The following is a 15,069-nucleotide window of genomic DNA, read 5'->3' as shown; positions in this document are numbered from 1 at the left end:
CGGTCCTAGACGGTTAGGCGTCACCGGAGAGCACCCAAGAGATTGTGGTGTGCCTCGAAAAGTTTGTAACGATCAATTCCGCCGCCTTGGAATCAATTAGTGGAAGGAGGAAAAGGAGTTGGAAAAGACTCCGGCTAGAGTGACCTTCATGGTATCCTCTAGGGCTAACCTTCGCTGGGTTGCCCGCAGCCCCCTCAATGGAGAGTAGGACTCGAAAGAGTCCGAACTTCGGTAAAACAAATATCGTGTCTCAATTCGCATTACATTTGATATTTGTGTTGCTCTAGCTCTTGTGCAGGTTCTCTGTGTATATTTATATCTCTAGTAGGTACCTGCAATTTGGTTTGAAGATAGAAATCGAAAGGAGCAAGTTCGGGGCTGATCTGCAGAAATCGTGTATACCGGACACATCCGGTATTCATACCGGACACGTCTGGTATTAGAGCTCTGTGCTAAAAATATTTATTAACAGTTCTAACTTTGTGTTGCAGGGTTGTAGCTTCTAGATACATTCTTTATACCTTGTATACTCTGTGGCTAACTTGTGAGGGGTGGTACTACTCTTTATTTGGAGTTTCCATTTTGGAAACTCCCTTTACTAATCGTTTCCGCATTTAAAGGTGTTAATTTTCAGAAACGCCTATTCACCCCCCCTCTAGGCGGCATCCTAGGTCCTTTCAATTGGTATCAGAGAGAGGTTCTCACCTAAAGCTTCACCGCCGTGAGAAAAGGATGTCGACGCCTATCGAGTTGAAGTCGGTGCTTCTCCAAAATGATGGTTCAAACTTTCTATCTTGGTCAATTCATGTACTCAATGCTTTTAGGGATATTAGTCCTCTTGTTGAGCATATTGTAGATGCAAGCATACCTCTTCCTATAGTTGATTGGAGCAGCTACAAAAAATTGTCAAAAGAGGAAGAGATATGCGTGCAACTCAGTGCTCAAGCTATTAATGTCATGTTGAGTACATTGAGTGCAGAGGTTCAAGATGAGGCAATCTTCAATGGACAACCACCTACGGAGAGTGCTCATCTCATTTGGACTAGACTTTTTGATTTATATGGAAAATCCAAATGTGATGATGCATTTGAGATCGAGTCAATGGAAAGTATGTCCATTGTGTCTTCATGTAGCGAAGAAGCCTCACAAGACCTCAAGAGCACCGAGCCGGAGCAAGAAGTGCAAGCGGCACATGACCTATTGTCTGCCTGCACATACCGGACGTGTCCGGTATGCCTACCGGACGTGTCCGGTATGGCCGAGGCAATAGAACAGCAAGTAGCTGTTTGCAACGATGCTCAAGCCTGGTGGCGACCAAGTGATGAGTCAACCTCAGTATCTCATGATACTCATCATTGGTGTCTCATGGCCAAGAAAAGCAAGAAGAAGAATAACAAGAAAGATCAAGAAAAGGAGAAAGCACAAGTAGATGATCAAGATGAGAGTGATGTTGAAGTTGAAGACAACTACAACCTTGATCATCTCAACCGCAAGGACAAGTTAATCATCATGAAGATAGTTGAAAAGAATGATGAGCTTGAAGAAGAGATTGAGAAGCAAGAGCAATCACTTCAAAAGCAAGAATTGTTTCTCATCTCCAAGATGGAAGAACTAAAGGCTCTAAGTGAAAGGTATGAAAAATTGTCAATTGAGCATGCTTTAGTTACTAACTCCTCTTCTAGTGTCTCACAACTAGAGAAGGAAAACTTGGAGCTTAAGGCAAGGCTAGATGAACTATCAAGCAAGTATAATGTGCTACAAGCAAACTATGTTCATCTAAAGTGCTCTCATGATGAAGTAGTAGAATCAAACATCATGCTTGAGGTGGCTCATGAGGTTGTGATTACATCGGTAAAATTTTCTCAACCTCTTACACACTCACTCACTAGTACACCATCTCAATTAAATACTTCTTGTACTAATGAGTGTGCTCCTCAAGCAAGCCAATCTTCGATTGAGCTCAATCTCATAGAAAACATAGAGCTAAAAGAAGAGGTGGAAAAATTAAAGAAAGATGTGATTCGGTTGAAGGGTAAGGACAAAGCACAACCTTCTCAAGATAACCGTGATAACATGGTGAAGAAGCTTGAGAAGGGTTCAAACCTTGCTTCCTCCAAAACCCAACAAAAGAATCACATTTCAAACAAGGCCAACACAACCAAGAGCAAGAAACATGGAAAAAGGATGTGCTATGGTTGTGGATTGTATGGACATGAGTGGGCTATGTGTCCGCACAAGAGTTGGGCCGACAAGTGTGAAGTGGCCGAACAAAAGGCCTCAAACAAGTTGGCCAACCAAAATAAAAGTGATGGACAAAGCACTTGTCTCATGAGCAAGAAATTGGGGCATCCTACCAAGAAATGCCCAATGTACAAAGAGACAAGAAAGAAAGCCCAAGTTGCAACAAGAAGATGCTATGGATGCAATGAGATGGGCCACAAAGTTGATAGATGTCCATACAAGCAAAGCAAGCATAGAGCACACAAAGGCCGCATATGCTATGCTTGTAGAAGAAAGGGGCATCTAAACTATGAATGCCCAAATGGTAACGCTCCTAAGCCAAACACATTCGTTTATAATGATAAGCTTAGGAAGACCACAAATGGAGTTAGCACTAGCAAGGTGATGTGTTCACCACAAACTAGTGCTAAAGCCATTTGGGTGCCTAAGCACTTGTTGACTAACCCAAAAGGACCCAACAAGAGTTGGGTACTAAAGTGTGCTTAGGATAATGATGTAGGTACTTGGTGATGAGATGAAGGCTTCGGGGTGGTTGAGCAAGCAATTTGATAATATTCACTCAATCTATCAACCAATCCTTATCATAATTCCTTATATGGTTTGACCCGAAGATAATTCAATGAATATAACATATATTTCATCCTCACCATTAGTAACAAGTACCTAAACCTTATAGGATAGCCACTTTGTTCGTTTCGTGTTCTATAGTTCACAAATAGGTACATTTGTGAAATAATGAAAGTGGCTAATTAGATTCAATTAAAAAGAATTTTTACTTTGCCATATGATGCTTTTAAGGACTCTCTAGTAAAGCAATTCATTTGTTGAGATGCAAGTATACAATAAATACTAGAGCTAAACGAAGAATCACAAGCAGTGAATTAATTGTTTCTGTCCTGCACCTATCGGACGTGTCCGGTATGGCTAGGGAAGAAAGCATTGTCTCTGTTCTGTGCATTCCGGACGTGTCCGGTATACTACCGGACGTGTCCGATATTGCAGGAATCAGAACACAAGTTGGATTGCAACTGAGTCTTTGATCCATATATTTTCTTACATCCTTGTCTTACTCGGAAGCTTGTGATTTATCAAATCTAAGTGATTGTGAGCATCTCTTGAACTTAATTTTAAATATGGCAATTTTATGGAAAAAATAGAAAATTATCTCCAAATTTCTTAATAGAATAAAAGTGCTTGTTGAAAGTCATTCAAATTACTTGAAGCACTTATTTAGGGGGAGCTAAATTTCTATTTTACATCATTGTGGACTAACAAATCCATCTAGCATTCTTTGTAGTCCTTTGGATGAAAAGTGATTTAGAACCTAGCATGATTATCTGACAATCAAGGTCAACATAAAGACTATCTTGCTATTTATCTTCTTAGTGGAATTCTTGTGGGCTCAAGGCAAAGGTATGTGTTTACATACATACATTGTAAGTGCATCTAAGGCCCTCTATATGTTAGAATGTGCATTTGTGTGACATAGGAGAGATGTTTTTCAAAAAAACCCTAACTAGCATGAGTAGGTAGTGTGAATTTGAAAAACAATTTGAATCTTGGTCTTTGTGACCTAGCCTTGTCATGTGATGATTATAGCTCTCCTTGATTGTTTGATTGGCTAATCACACATGACATGGCTTTCTTAAGTCCACAATCTACTATGTCTCGCAATATCTCTCTCAAGTAATCAAATCTTGTTTATGCCAAATATTTGGAAAAGTGATATTTATGGCATTGGATAAGAAAAGTGATGTTACTCAGTTTGGATCAAGATTATATACCTTTTGGACTGAGAAATAACAGTAAAGGGGATTGGAAGAGTGAAAACACTTTTTAGAATAATTTGGGCCAGCCCGCGTATACCGGGCGTGTCCGGTATGCTACCGGACGTGTCCGGTATGAGCGGGGCTATAAAACCGAGCGTACCCTTTCGGCCCAGACAGACTTGTCTCCTTCCAAGCCAACCGGCCGATGCCCTTCTTCAGCACCTAGGGCGACCGAGACTTTCACCAACAAAAGAGAGAGAGGGAGATCACATTGGAGAAGGCTTGCATCAAGATTGAAGGCCCGGGGATTTGATTTCACATCGCCTTTTCATCTCTTCTCCAAAGGTACCCTAATCGCGGACCTCGTCCGATCTACATGGTTGATGCTTGGTTTTCAAATTCCTTCGGTCAATATGCTACATTGGTGATATAGAAGCAATGCCCAAAGTTTGGAATCGATCCATGTTGATTTGAATCTAGGAACCCTGGTTAGGGTTGCTGGGCACCCATATTGGACGTGTCCGGTATGCTACCGGACGTGTCCGGTATGGCTCAGCAAAGCAGTTCCTCTGCTTTCTTTTGATTCAATCCAATCTTAGAATTGTTTGTTAGGCTTAGCTTCTTTTGTATCTATGTTTTGCAAACTTTTTGACAGTTGTGTGTCAAGATGATTGCAAAACCATGGATAAAAGATTCTAAGTCTAATTGCAATTCGAGAATAAGTTTTGGGCATGTATCTAAAATTTCTTGCAAATCTTTGGATACAGGACAGCAGCCATGAGTGGACGACAGGAGCCTAGGTCCAAGCACAGGCAAGATCCAGCACTAGAAAAGTACAAGAAGGCCAGACAGGAAATGCATCCTGGATTCAAGCCGACCAGCAGGAAGTCTACCAGAGCTGCCTCTAGTGCAGCACCACAGTATGTAGAGGGATCAGGGAGCTCTTCCTCTGACACTGACACTGATGAGTTCAGAGTGGAGTCCAGAGAAGAAAGAAAGAGGAAGAGCACTAACAGAGAATCAGATGATGAAAGCTCAGATGAGGAGCAGGAGATTGAGGAGGAGGAGTCAGTTCCTCCTCTTCAGCACCAGCCTAGTCAAGGTATGCATTATGGTCTCCTTGAGACACGTCTACCCAATGTACCCTCTTATGTTTCCAAAGTTGATTACAGGGGAAAGGGTATGACCAGAAAAGCTAGAGATGAGCGAAGAGTAGATCCGAGAGGCTTACCTAAGGTTCAGTTTGATCACCGCTTCTAGACAGCCTTTCACATGGACTTCTACTTCAGTGTGATTCTCACCAGGAACCCAGTGATTGCCAGGTCTCAGTGGATAGACTGGCAGTACATTAGAGAGTTGTAGAAGGCCTCAGTTGATCATGCCATTACCATCTGCCAGCGCACAGGAGTTTATGAGATCATGGAGTTCCAGCATGACTAGAACACTAAGGTAGTAGCTCAGTTTTATGCTACTCTATTCGTTGAGGAGGATGAGAGACGGATGCACTGGATGCTTGAGGGCCAGTGGTATAGTGTTGACTATGATGTATTTGCCGCCCAGCTTGGCTTCTCAGAGGATGATCTCCAGAGGGACAGGATCCACACCGAGCAGGTGTTACCTCCTGAGCAGCTCGCCTACATGTATCCTCCAGGTGGTGAGAGAGGAGCAGTGGGGAAGGTTCTAGGTCTTCACCCCACTTACAGATACCTGGACAGGATGTTCAGGAAGACTATTGACTGCAAGGGTGGAGACAAGGGGAACATTGCAGATTACTCCAGGAACCTGCTCCATAGGATGGCACCTGATGCTCGGCCTTTCAGCGTGTTTGACTTCATTTGGTCAGAGATCAGGAGTGTGGGAGAAAGGCCCCTCAAGGACTGTGGATTTGCTCCTTATATCATGTATATGATTGAGCAGGTCACAGGGCACACTTTCGAGTATGACAAGATTCACAAGGCCCTGAAGATTGTTGCTGACTTGCCTGAGATAGGGTTACCTCCAGTAGGTCCAGGAGGAGCAACAGGTACAGCTGAGGCAGATGCACCTGAGAGTGGTGCAGCAGCAGGAGCTTCACCTTCACCACGTGCACCTCCACGTTCCTCTTCACGCCGTGGCAGTCCTCCCTCGCCTATCCGCAGGCTTTTCGGCTCCATATTTGGGATGTGCAGAGACATCCAGACCAGGCAGCAGAAGGAGAGGGAGGCTAGGAGGAAGGATACTCGGACATTGAAGCAGATTGCTTCCAGACTTGAGCTTGATCCTCCTAGGCCTCCACCATTAGATGAGGCAGCTAGTGAGCCTGAGACTGAGGAGCAGCTGCATGCCAGATATGATAGAGAGTATGCTGAGTTCCTTCAGCGACAGCAGCAGCAGCAGCAGCAGGCACCACAGCACCCTGACACTCTACCACTACAGGCTCGTGTGCCTACTCACTCTCAGCCACGTCCCAGTACTGCAGCCTACTCACTCTCAGCCACGTCCCAGTACTGCAGACGACTATGCTTCTGACCGGTGGAGTGACCTCACTGGTGGCGGCTACTACGGGTCTAGTGGCTATGACCCGTCCTGTGAACAGGTCAACTGAAGGTGACGACGAGAATAGCAAACTGCTTAATTTGTAGAATTATTTGGAGGTTGTACCACTATATGACTTCAGTGGCTTTCTAGGTTCTATTAGTTGCATACCCTTCAGTTCAAAAGACATACAAATTAGCATCTACAGCTTAAATTCTTCTGCTTAGGTCCTAAGGATACTATGGCTACTCCTTTGATTCAGTTCAAAAAGATGTGTTGATAGCATATACAGCTTTAGCTTCAGCCTTCAGTTATTAAGTTAAAAATGATATTATCGATTACTCTGCAGTTTTTTGCTGTATTTGCTTGCAAATTGTGAGGAGACGAGCACACATGTGATGTATGAATGATGAACGCCTGATATGTTTTAGGGCAAAGATTTGTTTCTGCATTTGCCAGTTTTGGGGGTTCTGATTCATCCTTTTTTCTAATGGTCTTTTTCTTTATACTGGTTGATGTTAACAACCAACCTAGTTGACAGTAATGTTCTTAGGAGATCAGAGAACCATTGTAGAACATTCCCTGTTGGAAATCATTTTTTTGTTATGCTTTTCAGCAAGAATAAGATGCCTCATAGAGTTCGGATCAGTCTTAGCTGTAAGTTTAGTCTGATTAGTATTTGGATTGGCAAGCTCCGCTAGGCTGTGCGGGCGTTTGTGTCAAACAGGTAGCTAGTTGGATTTTGTTGGATGGATTTAGATTTAGGTGAAGTTGGATTGGACTGCATTGGACGTCTCTACTAATTATGACTGGACTGGATAGGAGTGTTGCTTTAATTGGACTTCAGCTGGATTCCTATGTTTGGATTTGGATGTCCATCCATTCCCTAACACTGTCACTGGCAAGCAAAACTCTTGGCGTGGGGCACAGTAATCTGGAGGTATCCAACGTTTGCATTGATTTGTTTCCCATTGGAGTTGGAAGAATACTGTCTGTCAGCACCAACTGCAGAAATATGCAGGGTACTATTGAAAGTAGTTTCCTTGACAAGCTTCTGAGTACAAACAATCATAATTATGCAAGCAATCATCAGTTTGTTAACAGATTTTTCTAAACTTGCTGTGTCGGATGCACTTATCCTTTTTTTTTAAGGAACTGGATGCACTTATCCTTAATGTGATGCTTGGTGCAATGGTGCATTTGGGTTCAGAAAATATTGATTCTATTATAGAATTTCTCCATGCTTACATCAGAGATGTTCTGTTCAACTAATATTAACACACCAGAATATTTTACTTTTCTGTTTATATATACTAAGCTAATAAAGTGCTATCAGGCGAAAATGGCCGTCGGTGCCTTTCCTTAAACATCTACAACAGAAGTTACAGGCTATTTTTGTGACAATGATGACCAGGCAGAGTTTCAGAAATCTTCTACTCTTCTGGGATATGCTGCAAACGTATGTGGTTCAATTAAATTATAATTACCAAATGGAAACTGTGTTCACCGTTCACTGAATTTGACAGAACATCATGGAAGTAGCAAAAGTGTCGGCTCACGAAGACGTCATGTTTGCGGTGAGGAACAAATAAAAAGTCAACAAAGAAAGGGATCAGAAAAGAGAAAGTAATTAACCTGGTGTCCCTTTTCTAGAATATATAACCAATACCACAGTTCCATTTGCTTACTGTAATCACCTCAAAACATGTGGTTACTGAAAGTCGTAAATGTGTACTTTCATATTTCCATCCCTTTTTTTCCCACGTCACTTTTTGAAACATTTGTTGAGCTCTCCAGTCCCTTGTAGTATTTTTCTGGCAGGGTATGGAGCAACTTCTGAATTACATTGGCGCTAAAACTAAAAGCCTTTTGGACAACATGTTCGTTTCGGCTTATTCGCTCGTATCTGGCTTATAATCCACGGCTTAAACAGTGTTTTTCTCTCACACCAAACCAGCCAACAGTACTTTCAGCAATGGCTTATAAGTCAATTCAGCCGAAACGAACAGGCTAAGCATGGACTCGTACTACTCTGCTAGCTAACCTGCCTGGTGCAGATGACAGCCATCGTCCTGGACCCGTTCGGCTTACTCCATATTCAACTTGTTCGGCTTCTTTTTTTCAGCCGGAACAGTGTTTTTCTCTCACAACAATTCAGCAAAAACAGTATTTTTCAGCCAGTTTCAATTAAAATTCTGCCAGCCGAACGGGACCATTGACCGGTGTGCTGACTGAGTTTAGTGTGGATGCAGTTGGTGCTACCTTTTTGTTGAACCCTCCTTTTGATTCTGACACATACATTATAAGTCAGTCAATGTTTCTGTGCTGATACTTCCATTGTAATTAATTCGTAAAAAATGAGTACATCAAATTTGTTAAAAATGAAGATCCCAGTCTGGCATGGCATTATTTATAAACTAGCACATCAAATTAGCCTACGTACCATCGATCGATCGAGTGTGAAATAAAAACTTAAAGCGAGCAGAGGCAGGGCAGGCATGGATTCATCCATCCATTCATCGCTGCACCTGCACGCCCCACCACTACCCTCCCCTACCGAATTTTTTACTTTTTAGTCCTTTTTTTGAAAGTTTCTCACAAATAGACCCCTGGCAGAAAGAATTCAGAAAATAGACCCTAGCTCGGCGCCACCGTCCTTGGCGCCGAGCCCCTGGGCTGGGGCAAACTTACATGGAAGGAAGCTCGGCGCCAGTCACTCTGGCGCCGAGCTCGGCGCCGTAGATGCTGGCGCCGAGCTCGACGCCGTTGACGCTGGCGTCGAGCATGCAGTACGACGTGCGTGAATAGCAAAGTACGACATGCGTGATTTTACAGCAGAGGTCAGAGGGCCAGATTACGCCAGAGGGGGAGGAAGGAAAGAAGAATCCGCTGGATCAGGGACATGCAGCCGGGCGGGCAGGGCCAAGCCTTGCCGTCCGTGTGCCGTCCCAGACGGGTAGGGCTGAATACCAGACCAGTCTGTCGATGGATCGATTGATGCGCGAGCAGAAGTGAAATTTTTGTATTTTGGTCCCTTTTGAAAACATTTTAACCTAGCCTGTTGCGGGTGCCGGGAAACCATTCAAAGCGGTAGAGACGATGCTACCGGAGGTAGTGCATGCCCGCTGCTTAGTCTGTTGCGGCAAGCCAAGGTAACGTCTCGGCGCCATAGGTCATGGCGCCGACCACCAAATCTAAGCTAAAATTTTATATATTCATCTCACGGTAAAACTAGGGTGTTAGCCAAAATTTTATATATCCATTCGCCGAGCTCGGCGCCAGCATCTACGGCGCCGAGCTCGGCGCCAGAGTGACTGGCGCCGAGCTTCCTTCCATGTAAGTTTGCCCTAGCCCAGGGGCTCGGCGCCAAGGACGGTGGCGCCGAACTCGGTGCCAGCATCGGTGGCGCCGAGCTAGGGTCCATTTTCTGAATTCTTTCCGTCAGGGGTCTATTTGTGAGAAACTTTCGAAAAAGGGCTAAAAAGTAAAAAATTCGGCCTCCCCTGCCCGGCTACCCCACAAGAAAAGAGAAGCTGACCGCATGCTGCACCATCATTGTACTGCTGTACTGCTACCATCTGTGAACTGGTTGAGATTTCTTTTTCTTTTTCTTTTTACTTTTCTTTTTTCCTTTTTACCCACTGTATATGTAAAGAAATGTATTTCTTGGTGAAGGTAAATGATCTGGGTTGAGGTTGATGGATGCCATTAATTTCAGTGAGCAGTCCTGCACAGTTCTCGAGGCTGTACTGTACGGTAGGGTATGGTCCCAACTCTTGTAAACTGCAGAGTGCAGGAGCCAGGTCAGAATGGATTATTGGGAGGAAGAAATGAAATGAGGCAGCCAACGAGGCGAGCACGACAGACAGCTACGATTAGGAGGGAGAGGGAGGATCAGTTCAATGGCTGGCTGGCTGATGCCATGATTGCGACCCTGCGCAACTTTCCCTTTCCCCCCTGCTGCAGGCCGCCCGCCCGTAGGCATCGCCGGCACCAGGTCGCCGCTCGCTGCCTTTCCGTGCCGGCCGGCCAAAGCATTTCTGCCGGTGGAGGCGTGGTGTCGCTGCCTCCAAAGCAAAGAATCCTAGTAGAGGAAAAAGGAGACACACACTGCACTGCAGCTTCGTGCTGTTTGCTTCGCTTTATTCCCCTTCCTTGTTCCAGCACCAGCTCCCCTGTCACTCCATCCCCATCCCGTCTTGCTTTCCCCATCCGCCAAACCCATCGCCTGTTGCGGCGTTCGTCTGAGGCATTTCTACTTCCGAGGGCAACTGGGCAAGAACAAGCTCTTCTTCGCCTGCCGCCTCGTCGCTGAGGTGTGCCTGACGCCGTTTCTTGGCTCCTGTTACTGTCGATTTCTGTTTCTTGCGCTGTCTGTGCTACTCTTTTTTTTCGTTTTAACCCCGTAGCCATTGTTGGATGGATCCTTCTGCAGCCGAAGCCTCATGCTTCATTCATGCCCTCGTAGCTCTTCCTTTCCTTCTGTATATAAAGTTTTCATAGTGACGGTTTGATCTGCAAATTCCCGTAGCGGTCGGCTCTTTTACCTGTTATTGGTAGTACCATACCATCATCTTACTGCTAGTTTCCTTTCCCCTCGTTTCATTTGGGCTGATCTCGTTCTACGCATGTACTTATAAATCACTTTACATAGTGGTGCTAGTAGCCAGTTTTGTTTGGAAATCAGTGAACTTAGTTTATTTACATAAGGTTGGTGAATCACTGGTATAATCTGATCAACTTGTTTTTTTTTTTTAAGATAAAGGAATAGCAATCCGGCCTCTGCATCAACTTAGTTTATTTTCTTACACAAATATCAGTTCTTCCTTCCTGCACATTGTTACACAACCTAGTTTCAGTGTCATTGGACAGCATTTCAACACTGATCTGCCTCCCTTTTTCTGCTTCCAGTTTAGATCTGCATCCCAGGCCTGAATCCAAGTCAAGGGGACAAAGATGGCACTTGATGCAGACAACATTCTGCTGCACATCAAGAGGACATTGCATTCTTCTGTCAGGCTTGCCTACCAATCTGCTTCTGACTATCCTGGGGCACTCGGCATCGGCATGCTGCTGCTGTTCCTACACAAACTCTGCCCTTCTCTGTTTACTTTCTTCCTGTCTTCGTCCCCAGTATTCCTGCTAACTGCACTTCTTCTTGGAGCGTTGTTGAGTTATGGGGAGCCAAGTGCTCCAGTGATCAGAGAGGAAGCACTGCAGGGCCAGAAAAAATCGTTGTCCCTTGAATCCAGAACATCCATCACTGAATGTTCAGTGGTTGAGGAGGTTCAGAATGTCTCCGTCACCCACATGTCAAGGAGTTTGTTTGAGAGCCCAGTTGTCTGCATCGAGGAAGCAACTTCTGATAGGATCTTCCATGATACCCACCGTGATGAGGACAGTATTGTCACGTCTGTGTCTGCTGATACCGTTGGCTGTGCAGAAGCTTCTGAACTTGCCAAGAATGAAGTTATTGTGGAAAGAGAGGAGCATGTGAAGGAAATCTGCGACAAGGTTGAGCTGCAGCAGTTTCAGAGAAGCGCTGCTGAAGGCGTTTCAGTTGAAGAGGCTGAGAATGTTGCCATCAAGGTTAATGTGGGGACGAGATTCAAGTGTCCAGTTATGTACACTGGGGACAAAACTTTTGAAGGTGTTTTGCTTATTGATACTCAGTGTGATCAAGGAAATGTGACATCTTTGTCCACCGACACTGTTATTTGTGCTGAACCTTCCGGGTTTGGCAAGAATAATGGTATCATTGCTGAAAGAGAGGAAGAGGAGCATGTTAAGGAAATCTGCAAGCAGGTTGCGCTGCTTCAACAGTTTGAGAGCACCATTACAGAAAGGTGTCACAATGAGTATGAAGTGAACCATCAGTATCAGTTCGGTGAACTCATGAGCTCATGTTGGCAGCCTGTTACGCGACAGGACCCTTGTTCTGATTCTGAGTCAGATCTTACTGAAAGCTCTTCTGATGCATCGATCACTGACATCATACCGATGCTAGATGAACTGAACCCACCTGTAGACTTGGGGACTAGTCACCCTGGCTCAGCCCTCAGAGACAACCTGAACGCCGGCTCATCTGATGAAGATGAAGATGAAGATGACTCAGAAGAGGAGGATGGTAACCTTAGCTCAGATGATGATGTAGAAGAAGAGAAGAGAGATGACGAAAGTAGCTGGAAGGGCTTTGTGGATCCAAACTCTTTGGATACTGATAAGAATGGGAATTTGGAGAGTTTGATGGCATGGCGAAAAGCAAAGAATGTTCTGAAGTTTGAACTTGACAGGAGGTTAATGGACATGCAGGCCGCTGATGCAGTTCAGAAAATGGAGGAGGCGTCACGCTTCCGTGTTCAGGTGCCTTCCATTTCCACACCAAGGCCCGATCCTTCAAATGATTTAGAGGATACAGTGGAGTTACCACAGGTTCCTGATTCAGCGCCATCTGTTCTGCTTCCCTGGAGGAAACCATTTGATATTCCATTTGACCAAATTGTGGACCGCGACAGCCGTTTGCAGGAAACTTGGACTCCTCACTCAGGCTTCTTGTCAGCACAGGGTAGGAAACGTGACAGCTTGTATGTAAGGCCGTCTACTTATCCGCGGCATCACAATGGCATAAAACTGGAGAAGTCTGAATTCAGTGAAAAAAATGCTGTTGACAATCACTCAGAAAGCGATTCTGAGCAACCACTTGACAACAATGGCAAGTTATTTGGCTCACTGGAACCACATATTGGTGATGAGATCAAAATACTAAGCGCCGCAATTTCTGATGTGTGTGTGCTAGAAGCAAATCATGGAATTAATGAAGGCAGCACTGATTCCATCAACGGCACAAATTCCTTTTATGTCCAAAAATCAATGTCCAGCACGTCAGATGTGAACGATTCAATTTCTGCAGGTAATATGGGTCACTTTTTGTATTATAGCTACGCAAATTATTTAGTTGCAATATTTACTCAAGTAGGGCTGATAACATGCAGGTAATGAGCAATCAGTATTGTGTTCTCTATCTGAAGAACACAATACTGAGGAACGTACGGTTGAAGTTGAAGAGGAAGACTCCATGAGTGAAGTTAACTCGTTATTCAAGTGCCGCATGGAGGAAGTGCTAGTGCAGTCCATTTCAGAGTCCGGCATAGGCCAACCCTTGACGGTTAAACTTGAGCATGAGCTTAGTGATAATTTCTTACACGCCGAACCTGGAATACCTTTGATTGAAGCAAGATCAGTAGAAGATCTGAATTCACAGTTTGCTCAGCTCAACGGAGAAGCATTATTAGCACCCTCTGCTTCTATCCCCAGTTGTGATGATGATCAGCTGATCCAAGACAGGCCAAGTGAAGCGTTGCCCGTGGAAAATGGGGATACTGAAGATGGCCATTCTTGAGACCGCTCGCTTGACGACAGTCTAGTGGCTGTGAAGGTCGTCGAAGGTGAAGGTGGACCAAAGGAGCTGCTAACTGAAGATGGTGGGCTTCCTGTTCTAAAAGCAAGCTCGGTTGAGGAGATGAGCTCACTGTTCAGGCACTTGGAAGAAGCAGCAGCAGGGCCAGCACTGATGCGTGCTGGTAGCTCAGAGTCAGAGCACATGTCTGTTGGTCAGCACACTGGAGAGACACAGACTGATGATTGTGGTGTTCTAGCTCCTGATGCAAAGCCGGCCTGGGATGATACCAATCCTACTTATGTGCAGTTAAGCATCGGCGGCGGTGACAAGATGAAGATTCCTGAACATGGTGAAGTAATCGTGGATAATTCAGCTAAGCTAAACTCGGATGCTGGCACATCTGGATCCGATGACACCAAAGTATTTGAGGCCAAAGAATCACTTGAAAGCGCTTAATCTACTCTTACTGAAGCGCAGGCAGGCAGCTGAAGAGATATGTGGGAGTGATGTTTGATGTTTGATCACAGGGTGCAGTGCAGGTAGCCTAGCTAAATCCTAAAGGTGGTGGATGGGAGACATCATCGTCTTCTCAGATGTATATTTTTGATCTGCGGAGAGAATGGAGTGCGCATGTCTACGTTGATATGTTTTTTTTTTTTTTTGTTTAATTCGTCTGTTCATACTTCTTCCTTTTCTATTTTTCCCCCTTGGATGATGGACAAAATAGGGTGATGCAGTTTGGTGGTAGTAGCATGGATCGCTGGTTGTTTCATGTGCCGAGTGCAGGGTTTTTATACATTGGATTCTCTTCGTTTGTTTTGGTTTCATGTGTTTACTGATGCATAGTACTGCTAGTTTGAGTGGTGAGGTCGTTCCTGATCCAGAAGAAGACATATATAACTGGTAACTGCAGGAGTTGTTGGAAGAAGATGAAGAAAAAGACTGGAGAGGGTAGCTCGTTTGCGCGTTGGATGATGGGTATGGAAAGGTTGGCTCCTCCAAATACAAGCGAACCGCGTGCAGTGGCTGACTGCCTGAACCTCTGAAGGTTTGGTAAGTAGGCATATGTAATGTAATGTAACCGACAGCTCTGGGTAGCTGAAACATGCCTCAAGACTGCAAGTGTATATTATTGTACTAGCATGT

At 44.6% G+C, this 15,069-nt stretch overlaps 1 protein-coding gene across 1 annotated transcript; it reads left to right on the top strand.

The window, feature by feature from the left end:
• Positions 1-10,376: 10,376 nt before the first annotated feature.
• On the top strand, positions 10,377-15,069 carry LOC136487529 (uncharacterized). The gene is made up of 3 exons (XM_066484650.1): positions 10,377-10,840; positions 11,436-13,434; positions 13,517-15,069. The coding sequence occupies exons 2-3, from the start codon at positions 11,481-11,483 to the stop codon at positions 13,921-13,923; spliced, it is 2,361 nt and encodes a 786-aa protein (XP_066340747.1). The 5' UTR covers positions 10,377-10,840; positions 11,436-11,480; the 3' UTR covers positions 13,924-15,069.

The sequence above is a fragment of the Miscanthus floridulus genome, chromosome 10 (assembly GCF_019320115.1).
Source record: "Miscanthus floridulus cultivar M001 chromosome 10, ASM1932011v1, whole genome shotgun sequence".
Classification (NCBI taxonomy): Eukaryota; Viridiplantae; Streptophyta; class Magnoliopsida; order Poales; family Poaceae; genus Miscanthus; species Miscanthus floridulus.
This window is presented reverse-complemented; position numbering and strand designations above follow the sequence as displayed.